Raw genomic sequence first — 12619 nt, 5'->3', positions numbered from 1 at the left:
CTTATCTGAAAAGGTGTAAATCAAGTTCTATAGGCATCACTCAGGCATGCCCAAATATGGGGGAGCTGTCAAACAAAATGATGTGTGGCAAAATACGACCAAGGGGTGAGTGTTAAAAGAGAAAAGCCAGAACAGCCATGGGGGCTGCCGTGGCCTACTGGTTAGCGCTTCGGACTTGTAGCCGGAGGGTTGCCAGTTCGAACCCAGACCAGTAGGCACGGCTGAAGTGCCCTTGAGCAAGGCGCCTAACCCCTCACTGCTCCCTGAGCGCCGCTGTTGTTGCAGGCAGCTCACTGCACCGGGATTAGTGTGTGCTTGTTCACCTCACTGTGTTCACTGTGTGCTGAGTGTGTTTCACTAAATCACGGATTGGGATAAATGCAGAGACCAAATTTCCCTCACGGGACCAAAAGAGTATACTTACACTTATACTAGAACAGTGAGGGCAGAACGATTTTTAGAGAGGTCACAGCCTCCAATTCGCAGGAGAGTACAGTATTAAGGCCCAGGGTGACATTTTAGCCAAGGTCAAAGGTGACTAGGAACTTCAACAGATCCTACCCTAGTCCGCGAGGTCAGGACCACAGATGGCCGCTATCTGGTTCCCAAATATACATACAGTACGGACAAAATTATGTTTCCTGTACCTGTGCTTATCTTTATCTCTCCATCTTTCACACAAACACACACACACACGCGCGCGCACACACACACACACACACACACACACACACACACACACACACACACACACACACACACACTAATAAAAACAACAATCAAAAGCAGTTCAGTACTGGAATACAGCACCACTCCTAAATCTACATGTTCACACAAGCTGTCATTTAAAAAGAACACAACTCTGAGAGATAAGATCAAGAGCAACAGAAGAACAACAAGAGCACCACGGTGAAAGAATCTAAGCAAAAAATGATACAATTATTATGGCATTTTGAGAAACAAAATAGATTTAATCTAATCAATGGCCCTGTGTGTTTAAACATCAAATCCTTTAAAAAATATAGTGCTCTATCACAATTTGAATGTACTTGAAGCTGCCTTCAGCATGAGCACCTATAGAGGTCAAGTACATCAATGTGCTTGCAAAAGTCTTAGGTTGGTTTGAAAGTCAGATTGGATACAATGTACAGCATATTTTAAGCAACTTGACAGAAAGTTACAACAAATTTCATGTCTGTTCTATTTCAATCCTCAACGTCTATATGTATTTGATCTTTTCTTTCAATCTTGCCAGACTATTTCCTTCATAGGAAGTCCCTCTCTCCTCCTCCTCCTTCTCCTCCTTGAGAAGCATGTTTGAGAGCAGCAGAAGGAACACACTGCCTTTTGGCGGTTTGCCTCCTGTTGGACTGGCCTTATTGAGTGCAGCAGGACTGTTTGGCTGGGCGCCAGTGGATAAGGGTGTAAGAAGTTGCAGTAGCAGACTGGGATCTCATCTGTACTCAAAAACAATACTTCTAAACTTTGCCCTACTTTCATAAAGATTTTAATCCCGACAATACTGTTTGTTTGTGTTTGTGTGTGTGTGTGTGAGCGTGTGTGTGTGTTATTATTATGCACTAATGTAAGCTTTTCAACTTCATTATTTTTAACTATTGTAGTGTTTATATACTATAAGTCGCTTTGGACAGATACCATGAACACATTATTAGTGTGCATTTTAAAAAAACATTACAGAGTTGTTGTCAAAATAATTACATACTGTACCTATTTGCCTTACAAACACCTTGTAACACAACTTATAAAAGGTAGCTAATTTATAACTGATGTATTTTGTATTTGGCAACGGTGTGCTGTTCTGGTGCATTTTCAGGTTTTTCAACCCAGACCAGTGATCCTTCCTTCTCTTCTCCTTATCTGACCATATGGTCTCCAAATGAACATCATCATGTCTTACAATTAGGCAAATGCATACCTTACAAAACTACATGATGCTACTTCAAAATTCATGTCCAGAATACTGTCTAGTCATGGTTGACTGGTAGCAATTGCAAACGCATCCCATGTTGTACCCAGGATCCGTAATGGCGCTCCTTCATGGCACCATACACGCTGCCAGTAGCCTGAATGCCCAAGCAAAGAACCAAAGCACAAAACCAAAATCACCAACAAAACCGCCCTTTGTGCACAAAAAGCGGCACTACCAAGGAGCTTTGTGAGCATTTCAATGGAGTTATCAAGCAGGGTCCTTCCTTTACTATATCTGTATTTCCTTGAATTAGTCCCACAACACCTCCAGTGTAAGCGTAAGTCCCAGACCCACCCCCCTCCACAGTCATGATGGGTTTTCTTCTCTACCAACACATTCTTTAGTCATTCCTCTTCGTTACGGTGGCTGTTTATGATCCGATCAGCAACATAACCAGACAAAATGCATAAACAAATAACAACAAATTCTTTGGTCATTCCACTTTATTGATGTTGCCGTTTATGATCCGATCAGCAACATAACCAGCCAGAATGAAAGCCCTTGACGCAGGCACCAACAACTACCGCTCCAGAAACACAGTGACACGATTTTAAAAATTAGAAATCTCAGTCAGTTCAGGTTACAACATGACCCCAAGTACTCTGTGAACACCTTTGGCTTGCATTTTCAGCAGCCTCATACAGGTCCTTTCAGTGACTGCCCTCGAAAACCAAAATACAACAGAAATGTTGTGGATGACTTTGCTTCAAAGTCTCTAACTTTGAAGCAAAGTCAGCCACAACTGTCTCCATTGGTCTCGTGAGTGCTTGTCAGCCAAGTTCCCTTACTTCTGCATATCTAAACTTCTTCCTTCCTCCATCACATCTTCAAAACGAATAGTTTGCTCAATAAAGTAGACTTATACCCATGCTCAGAATACAACACCATGTCTGGTCTCAAAGCAGTCACAACAATACACTGTAGAACATGCTGTTGCCTTCTGACATCCACCAGGAGTTTCCAATCATGTGCTTTGTCTCATCTTCAGCATCTTTGAGTGTCTTGAAAAGCGCTATGGACCCTTTCAAGAGAGTTCCATTATCAGCATCATAGTTGGCCCCACAAGACTTCCTTTTTAACATTCCATATGTTATCTTAATGCAGAGGAAGTAGATTGGGGCCCAAATAGAATGTTCAAGCATTGTTTTTGTTTTTATTGTTGAAAGGGTCTATACAAATTAAATGTATTATTGGGGGCCAAGCAGCAGGGGACACCCATTGTGTTTCTATGTTTTTTTTTCCTATTATTATTCTGCCATTGGAGTCAATGGCAACCGTCTGGTAAAAAGTTGTGAAATTTGGTTTATTGGGGACATTGATTGGGGATAGTCCCATGATTAATTTTGGCAAGTTTCATGTTGGCACCTTGAGCGCTTTAGCGTCACCAACAGGTCAAAGTTGGACGCGCGTTCACACGTCACACATGTTTGACCCGTATTCCCGATCTTCAAAAATTAGGTAAAGTAGGAATTCTTGGACCAAGCCTATGACGTCCTATGACGTCAATTTTCGCCATGATGGATTTTCAGCCATATTGGATTCAAAAGTTCAAACTTTGTCCAACTGACACTGAACTTGACACACATGATCTTCAGACCAAGCCTAACAAAAGTTATCCAATTGCATATTTATTTTTGAAAGCCTTTGGCTGTCACAGCCAATCGCAATCAACAGTAAAGCCGCCACACAGGAAGTGAGCTCATATCTCAGCCACCCTTTCATGTATCAAAACCAAACTTCAAGTACACGGACTTCTGATCCCATTGGTAGGACGCTCAAAAAAAAAAAACACACACACACACACACACACACACACACACACACACACACACACACACACAGTTAACCACAGTTAAACTACCTGCAGTGAAATTAGTGATATTAGATTCCTCTTTGGAAAAATAGTTAGAAATAATTTCTAAATCATTCAGTAAAACAAATCCCAACAATTCTACATACTTTACAGACGTAGGGTTTGAGCTTCTTCTGTTCTATGTACTCATGCTGATTTCCTGTATGTACAGGCATCTTGCCCCTCCATTTTATGTATGACAAAGTGAGGAGTGGTAAAACCAGTCCTCCTGCGAGAGCTCAAACTCTGTAATCTTTATCTAAAACCTACCTTAGAGCAACTAGGCACTTTTCACCCTCAGGTTAGCCTAAGATGGAATCCATCTGATCAAAATTCAAATTACCATCAAATTTCCTAAGGTTGACTCGTAAACCCCAAACACTGACAAAGCCTCATACATGACAGATTTCCACAAGTAAAGTATGGGAAAATATATCACTCATATTCATAGGATTTTTGTCTGTCTCTCTCTCTCTCTCTCTCTCTCTCTTTTCTCGCTCTCTCTCTCTCTCTCACACACACACACACACACTGTGCATACTACCTGTGCTGAGAAGCAGTAGAACCTTCATGGCCAGGAATTCCTCATAGGTGAGCTGTAGCCGCACAAACTCCTGGCTCACCTGCTTCATGCCCACACACAGATCATACATGGCTGACTGCTGCATGCGCTCCCTGGAGGAGAGAGGGAGGGAGAGAAGAGCAAATAGAAAGAAAGACAGAAAGAAAGAGATGCAGAGGAAAGGAGAACGAGAGAGTCAAGAGAACAAAAAAAAAACAGTATTTCAAAAGGTTCTGTGACCTAATTCTAAATTTCCAATCACTGAATGCTATGAATGACTTTACTCTTCTACTGAGAGAGGGGCTAGCTGCACCTCTGGTTGCCATTGCGATGTGCCATAGTCTGGGAAAGACTTCAGTTTTACCATTTGAATGCACTGATAGTTGTACTGTGTGATTCTTTCTTCCTCTCTCGCTCCCTCAGGATGTGTGAGAGTCAGGAAAGGTGTCTGCACAGCCCAACTAAAGAGCTGGAAGATGCAGGGAGAGTTGTTAAGTTTCTCCCTGTCTCAATCAAACTATGTCTACCTCTCCTAATGTCTCTCTGACCGTTGGCCATACACCCTAGCTCTTAGCTTATCTCTTCTTTTGTCTGTTCCTCTGTCTGTCTGTCTGTCTCGCTGCAGTTTTGCTAGACTCGCTATCGATCAGACTCTCCTCCTTTCCTCTCTCCACTTACAGTATCTGTCAGTCTGCTGGTATCTGACAGCCAAAGTTGAGGTATTTTTCCATCTGAAAGAATTCTCGCTGCACCTCAGCCAGCAGTGTCTCTTTGGCCAAACCAGAGCAGTACAGAGGCAGAAGGGCCATCTCACCAATTGTCAAAATAGTGGATTATCTAACAGGATCAACTTTTCAGATTCTTGCAAACTACAGTTAATAAAAGCTTTTACCATTGTGTGCTTCACACGCACACAGCCACACAGAGACACACTGACCATGACTTCCTTATACAGTCTCCTGGTTGCTATGGAGAGGGATTCTGCCAACAGTACTGAATGAAGTGATACAAACGTGTGGTTGTGACCAGGTTGTTAAAAGCCTTAAGAGTTAGAGATGACAACGGGAATATCATTTCACAGCCAGACTGTTTGCTAATGGTGCACCATTCAAACTGGTGAAGCATGCTGCATGCTGGTGCTGTGCACTGTGCCTGCATGCCTTTCAGAAGAGTGGAGCTTTTCCAGTCTGCCATGCACTGTGCTGCCGGCACTCTCTTCTCCTGTCTGAGAGCTGCTTGCTTTGGTGTAGTTTGCACTGCTCTGGGCTTACCTCGGACATGTTGGCATCCTCTGTTTTCAATCAATATATGCTTCCATTTTTAAGAGAACACAAGCTGTTAAACCAACTACCAAATCTAACATTAAGATAATTATCAGCAGCATATGAGAGCTCTGTTGGGGCAGATAGAGCACTTCCTCAACAGAACTGTGAGCATGCTCTCCATTGGTGGACAGTGGTGCACTACATGACTGAGAATCTAGTATCCAGGAGGCTGCTGAGATTCACATGCAGGTGTAAAACATCCAAGATGTGCTTCCTCTGGCACCACCGCCACCATATCCTCCTGGTAAAAAAAATCATCTAAAGCCATGAATCCATTATGGATGTTTACATTTCCACTGTATCCTCTGAGAGGATGATTCACTGGCCCTGCTCATGCCTACCAGCCAGCCCCTATCTGACTAGTTTCAGAGGTAGACTTTTGCGGTAACCATAGCAGCTCCAGCTTTTAACTGCCCCTTAGTACTTCACTGGAAATCCAAGATGCTGCAAAACAAAGGACTATGAATGAACTACAACTGAATGTCAATCCATTCTTGCATAATATTTCTATGTTATGTGGAGTGTGTATTGTATTTAGCATATTATCATATTTCTGTGTTATGTGGAGTGTGTGGGATGTGTGTTGTATTTAGCATAATCCTGGTATGCAAACTGTTCTATGGTGTTTTGATGACATGCAAGTGGAGCAAGACCTGTTGTTTCACCGAGTCCTAAAGTAAGGACAGGGCTGCTGGCTAAGGGACTGGGCTCTGTTGCATGTGAAGCTTGGTGATGCCTGTGGAAGCTTGCGGAGTATCCAGGTCAGCAATAAATCTTGTCACATGAGCAAACAACGAGCGTTTGGAGTGGAGCTTCAGACACATGTCTGAGATGAGGCAGGAATGCTCATCATTCACTTCTGGCCTCTAGAACAGCATGCACATTTGTGGGAGGGTCTGTGTGTGTCCACACTTGAGGTTGTGTCTGTGCATGCCTGTCATGCACAACAGATCTCATGCACTTGCACTAGCACTTGCACAGATCTAGGTGAAATTATATCTGATTACTGCAGTGTACTTGAGTTTGCTCTATAACACATGACTGCTACTAAGTGAATTTATACAAATTTCACCTGTAAATGTAGTTTAACAATGTAGCTACACCTTACATGTAAAAATCTGTTTTGTTAGACTATTTTTACTGCAGTTATTACACTGGTCAGCCAGTGATAATTATTATTCCTCCTCTGTTTACTGTCTGGCCAGGCCTGCAGTGCCTGGTGTGTCCTGTGGGGGTCACTGTGCTCGCTCTGCTTATCCATTAGCACTGAGAGGGGTGAGAATGGGCTGAGCTGCAGTCTCCCTCTGTCTCTGCCGCTCTTCCTTTCACAAGCTCCAAGTCTGCTCTCTCTTCTGTGCGCCCCCCCCTTCTGTCTAATTCTCCACCGTGACCCTGTTCGCTCATGTCTATTCAAATGAATCATGCGGCCCATTGACCCCACTCTTTGCTTCTATCAGTGTTGCTGAGAGGGAATGCTTTGACATGGACAAGAAATGGAGGGCAGGAGACAAAGAATAAGCCACTTGCAATTAAACACAACTAGCAATGTAACATTTGATCCATATATGAGATCTATTTCCAAACCGAAAAAAATGAAAAAATCAATTCAAATATAGGAGCATTTCTTTCCCCCACATCCACAAACAGATACAGCACATTTGTGAGCACTCCTACGGCATTGCTGAAACAAACCGTGTCTCTTCACTTCACCTTCCCCTCTAAAACAGCTCTTGGTATGCACACACAAAATAACTACAGCGCCATTATTTTCCAATTTAATTTCTACAATACAACCTGACAATGAGCCTGTCTCTGCAGACGACTGGCTACTTACTCGTTGAAGACAAGGTCTGGGGCAAAGAAGAGCATCTGTGCGTTGGTGTGTTTGTAGGACCTCCAGCTGAGTGCAAAGGAGGACAGACACATCCAGGAGTACTGAATCAGAGTGATTTGGTCCTCAATGGGCAGCGAGCGGAATCCTGTACAGAAAACAAACAGATAGACAGAAGATAGACACACACACACAAACACACACACACACACACACACACACACACACACACACACACACACAAAATATGAGTGGTGAATACTCGTCTGAGAAATCAAGAGAGCTCTGACCAGGACATAGGTCTATTGTAAGGGTAATAAGTGATCAATGTCAAATAAAACAAGCGCAATAGTAATGTGGAAAATGTATGAAAATGTGCATGACAGTGTGTTTATTTCTGTATGAATGTGTGATATTGGATGGGAGACCAAGAATGTACTTTGTGTTTATGTACATATTTGTTTTGGCACACATGGAAGGGTAAAAGCTTGTGTGTGTGAGAGTGTATGTTTTGGTGTCTGATCTACAAGCCAGTATTTGTTAGGACATGATAAACTATTGCAGCATATTAACCAGAATCTGTGTTACTCGAATCCCCCAAGGTTTCCATTCACTGTACCGTTCAGTAGGCCGCTCCATAAATATCACTTAGCAGAATCTTGCCAAATGCTCATTCAGAGAATGCTTCCACATGCTATACAATAGGTCAAACAAGGACACACACGGAACTTATCACAGGCTCCTGCACAGACTTCATTTGTGTATGTCATTGCAACTGTGGAGAAGCATGACCTGCAACAGTGTAAGCTTAATGCAAAATGTGGACAGGAACTAATTTCTGGCAATTACAGTGCTAGACATGTGGAAGCAGACCCTTAAACTGTATGCTACTGACAGAGCCAGCTTAATGAACTGAACAATATACCATTGTACAGTATAAGTATGCTAAATTATTTCTGTACTTACCTTCAGTTGTTTTGTTATTTAACAGTGTTTTGCCTACTGGTTTGAAGGAGTATACTCAGTGCAGACATTCCTCAGCATGAAACAACACTCAACTCAACTAAGGGTTTGGGCATCACTTCAGTTGAAAAAGTTCAGATCCATAGATATTTGCCTTGTAAGATGCCCAGAGCCCTGCAGATGTAAACTCACGGCAATGGGTTTCTCCTCTCAAAGTCAGGGAGGGCCACTCTGACCTCCCGACCGCCCCTGTCTATTTATATATATCCGGATGTGGCAAGCAGACACCTCCATATCAAATATTTGCAATCCAGCAAATGGAGGGGCACATAGGAGCAACCTGATTGCAGAGTAGGATGTCTCAAATTGTAAGTTTAGGATCTTTACAGGATCATTCTAAGTGATGTATATGAACATTCAATGCAATTGTCTCTCTGTAATTGTGTTCTTTAACAGGCAAAAAAGAAACCCAAATCCCATATTAGTTCTACATTAATGTTCTAGGCCACCTGTGTAATGAACAAGCCTCAGTAAATGTCAATAAAATGACAAATCACACTTCCCTGAGCGCATGGCAGGCTCACTTAGAGATAAGTTCTGATAAGTGGAGTAAATTATATTGATTTAAGACATAGACTTGTGATAAAACCACCAGCAAAATGCCGACCAAAACAAAACAGTTTCTTTGCAGCAGCTCCAACTCTCTCCAGTAGAAAAGAAAAAAAACACTTTCACTAAACTACAAAAGTGACTATGAAAATAGACTGTTGGATTACCTGCATATCTGCTTCACTGAATAAGCAAGAGGACTTGCTACAGTGAATGTGTAGAATGGAACCATTTTACTACACACATTTGAAATGATTGAAAAAAACATTGTTGTTTCGCTAGACACTTTTGTTCAATATCAAGGAAAACTCATTTACAAAGAAAATTGCTTTTTTCATTTACAAAGAAAAAGTTGCTATTTCATGTTAATAATCAGACAATAATTCTAATGCAAGTGTATACAGTTTAGTGACTGTGGCTGTTACTTATGGGACTTTGGTTCAAAGATAAGCTCTAAGCCAGGTAATAACTAAAACAGTTATGGAAAAAAAGTGTTGCCCAGGATCTTAGGGTGGGAAAGTATTTACGATTGGTAATACCTGGTAATACTTTGGCCCACTTGACCATGCGGACCATCTGTTTGCCTGCAAGACGATTGAGGCTGGTGAGCAGGTGGTCGGAGGTGTCGGGCTGTGTGTTGTCGTATCCGGCGTACACCTCCTCGGGCTCGATGAGCTCCAGCACGCTGCAGACGGAGGGGGACAGGTAGGAGGCCACGACCGGACTGTGAGGAACCAGCTCAGTCACGGCGCTCAGCTCCTTTTCCGAGGACAGGTAATGGCCTCCGTCCTTCGAGTTCTGCAGTGGCGACTCCTCACTCACACTCTTCAGCTTGCCCAGCTTCTTGGACTTTCGAGCTAAGGAGAGATGGAGGGGAAAAAATGTTCTTGTCAAACTCTTTACAAATAGGAGCTGCTGCCCAGGGGAAGAAAAAGACTGAGTTGTTAAACCATTCTATTAAGTTTGACTTCTGGTTGTTTTAATTGTGTCAATTGTGCTAAATGTATTGCAACTTATTACTACCTGTTATTTCTATTATTATTATTATTATTATTATTATTATTATTATTATTATTGTAAAACTCTGCATGCTAGTTCATACTTAATACACACACAACCATGGTTCAGTCGGTGAAGCTTTCAAAGGCAGCATGTGGTGTATAGTAAGTCCAAAATCAAGTGCATACAGCAGAAGGCTAGGAAGGGAGAGCATAACAATAACATGTTTTCACATTTACAGATTCCTATCAAATCCTTTCTAGTTTATTATTTTCTCAATGGACCACACTAGATTTGACTGGTGATGAGACCACGTACAGTGATTCTAATCCAGATGAGGATGCTGCACCTAATGTGATTAAACCAAAACCGAACAGAAAAAAACAGTTTGGGTATGTAATATATTTTCTTCAAAACATTCGGTTAAATCTTTTTAGATTTCATTTATTTTAAATTAATATGAGATGGTGGGGATATCGCCACAGATTTGACTGTCATAACATGCTAACTTGTATATTAGTTTAAATCGTTAGTATATATAGCTACTGTGTTAAATTATACACTTGACTTTACTGGAAGGGGGGAGTTTTATGAAATATATTACAGTAAGATTTTGACAATTGTGTGGATTGATAACAACACAGGGCTAGTGTTGTCTATGAGTGAGTTGAATGGCTGGCTATCCCCATCTCGGGAAGTGCCATGCTGTGACCAGTTGCTGGCGGGAAATCCTGACTAATAATCCCATTTTAGGCTCCAGTTGTTTGGAAGTTTGAAGTCATTTCAGGGAAATTTGGGGTGGATGAATCAGACTTTGAAGAAACTCCTCCCCCTCACCCAATGCTGAGGAAGTTAGCATTGGATGGGGGTGGCAGAGTGGCACTAAACTCAGATGGAATCGGGTCTTTGACCTGCTGGGCACAGCTGACTGATGAACAACATCAGCCGTGATAATAAATATGCTGCTTACACCGATGCCTCCACTACTAGTGTTGTTTCCACCTTTAGCATCCACAGTTAATGTTCACTGAGTCTTGGCCTACTCTGATGGTATATTTATGTCTTTTGACCTTAGACTTCAATACCTTGGAATCACAAAATACATGAGCAGGGAAAAACAAAGATAAAAAGATAATGTAGGCAGAGAGAGGAGGAGTGAGTGACGCTGAGAAGAGAGAGAAAGATCACTGATAGGCCAGATTGGAGGTTGGGAAATTTTCATTCACAAATTTGCTGACCCCTCTATAATAGATGACTCCCAAGGAGACTGTTTTACAGTACAACTGGACTCTGGACGATATCTCACTCACAGAGCCGCATGGGTCCTTACAATATTGAGTGGAATGCCAGTAACCTTGGTAACTCCTCAATAAGTCTGCTCCAGCATGTAGTGTATTCAGCTCAGGTGACGCAAAGGCAGGTGGGCTTTATGAATTCAGCCAGACAGACTTGAGACAGATCCAGCACTGCTGCTTGTCTAAGTCATGGTTGGCCAAATGTGTTGTGTACAACTGGCTTCATGTCAGATAGAAACCTACCAGAGCATTCATGAGGACAACAACAACAACTGTGTCTCTGTGACAACACAAGAGTGTCTCTGTCAATGACAACACAGCCACAACTATCTGCTCTGTCATCATAATCTCAATAGTTTGCATGCTGCTATGGAAATTATGCTTCATTTTATAATGCACAGTACTTATATTTACCTCCGAGGTTCATTCCTGCTTGCAAACACTTCCGTACCCGACATGCTGGACAGTTTTTCCGTCTGATCTTGTCTATGATGCAGTCATTCCTCCCGGCACATAGGTAGTTGTGCTGGCCTGTAAAAAGACATTAAACTCAGTTCAATACAGTCATGTGCACATTGACAGTATTATAACGAAACCCACGAGGCCTCATGCAGCACACGTGCCATTGTTCAATAGGTACTCTGTCATCATTCTCATTTTACTGTAACATCATGTTGTTATTTATAGACCTTTCTGTTTTGTTAGCTCACTTTGTGTAACAGTCCAACGCTCCCTCAGAGAACCAAGGAACCAGACCATTGTTACATGTATCATGATGAGCATGTGCGCACACTATACTATTAGCTTCATCACCAGTAGGAATCTTAAGGACAGAGTGGAAAGGCTTTCTGTAGAACTGCCTTGGCTGGATAGCTCCTCTGTGTGTCTCTGTGTTTGTGTGTGTGTGTGTGTGTGTGTGTGTGTGTGTGTGTGTGTGTGTGTGTGTGTGTGTGTGTGTGTGTGTGTTTGCATGTGTGTGTGTGTGTGCAGGTCTTGGCTAGGACTGTGATGACAGTGAGGGTAACAGCCTGAGAATGCTGGGCGTTCTCGTCCCCCTGCTTAGCCCACAGCTAGCCCAATCAGCTCACATATCAGACTCTCATTCCGCTCCACTGCCTCTCTCTCTCTCTCTCTCTCTCTCTCTCTCTCTCTCTCTCTCTCTCTCTCTCTCTCTCTCTCTCTCTCTCCTTCTC

The 12619-nt window shown here is 42.4% G+C and overlaps 1 protein-coding gene across 1 annotated transcript in view; it reads right to left on the bottom strand.

Annotated features, from left to right (window-relative positions):
- nr3c2 (nuclear receptor subfamily 3, group C, member 2) overlaps window positions 1-12619 on the bottom strand; it is a 71330-nt gene that overhangs the window by 8135 nt on the left and 50576 nt on the right. Inside the window, exons 4-7 of the mRNA XM_048248444.1 lie at window positions 11841-11957; window positions 9672-9989; window positions 7564-7708; window positions 4387-4517 (exon numbers count right to left, since the gene is read on the bottom strand). Of these exons, the coding sequence (XP_048104401.1) occupies window positions 4387-4517; window positions 7564-7708; window positions 9672-9989; window positions 11841-11957 (711 nt within the window). The remainder of the gene's footprint in view (window positions 1-4386; window positions 4518-7563; window positions 7709-9671; window positions 9990-11840; window positions 11958-12619) is intronic.

This window comes from Alosa alosa, chromosome 1, assembly GCF_017589495.1.
Source record: "Alosa alosa isolate M-15738 ecotype Scorff River chromosome 1, AALO_Geno_1.1, whole genome shotgun sequence".
In the NCBI taxonomy this organism is placed as follows: domain Eukaryota; kingdom Metazoa; phylum Chordata; class Actinopteri; order Clupeiformes; family Clupeidae; genus Alosa; species Alosa alosa.
Note: the sequence above shows the minus strand (reverse complement) of the source record. Positions and strands in the feature narration are given on the sequence as shown.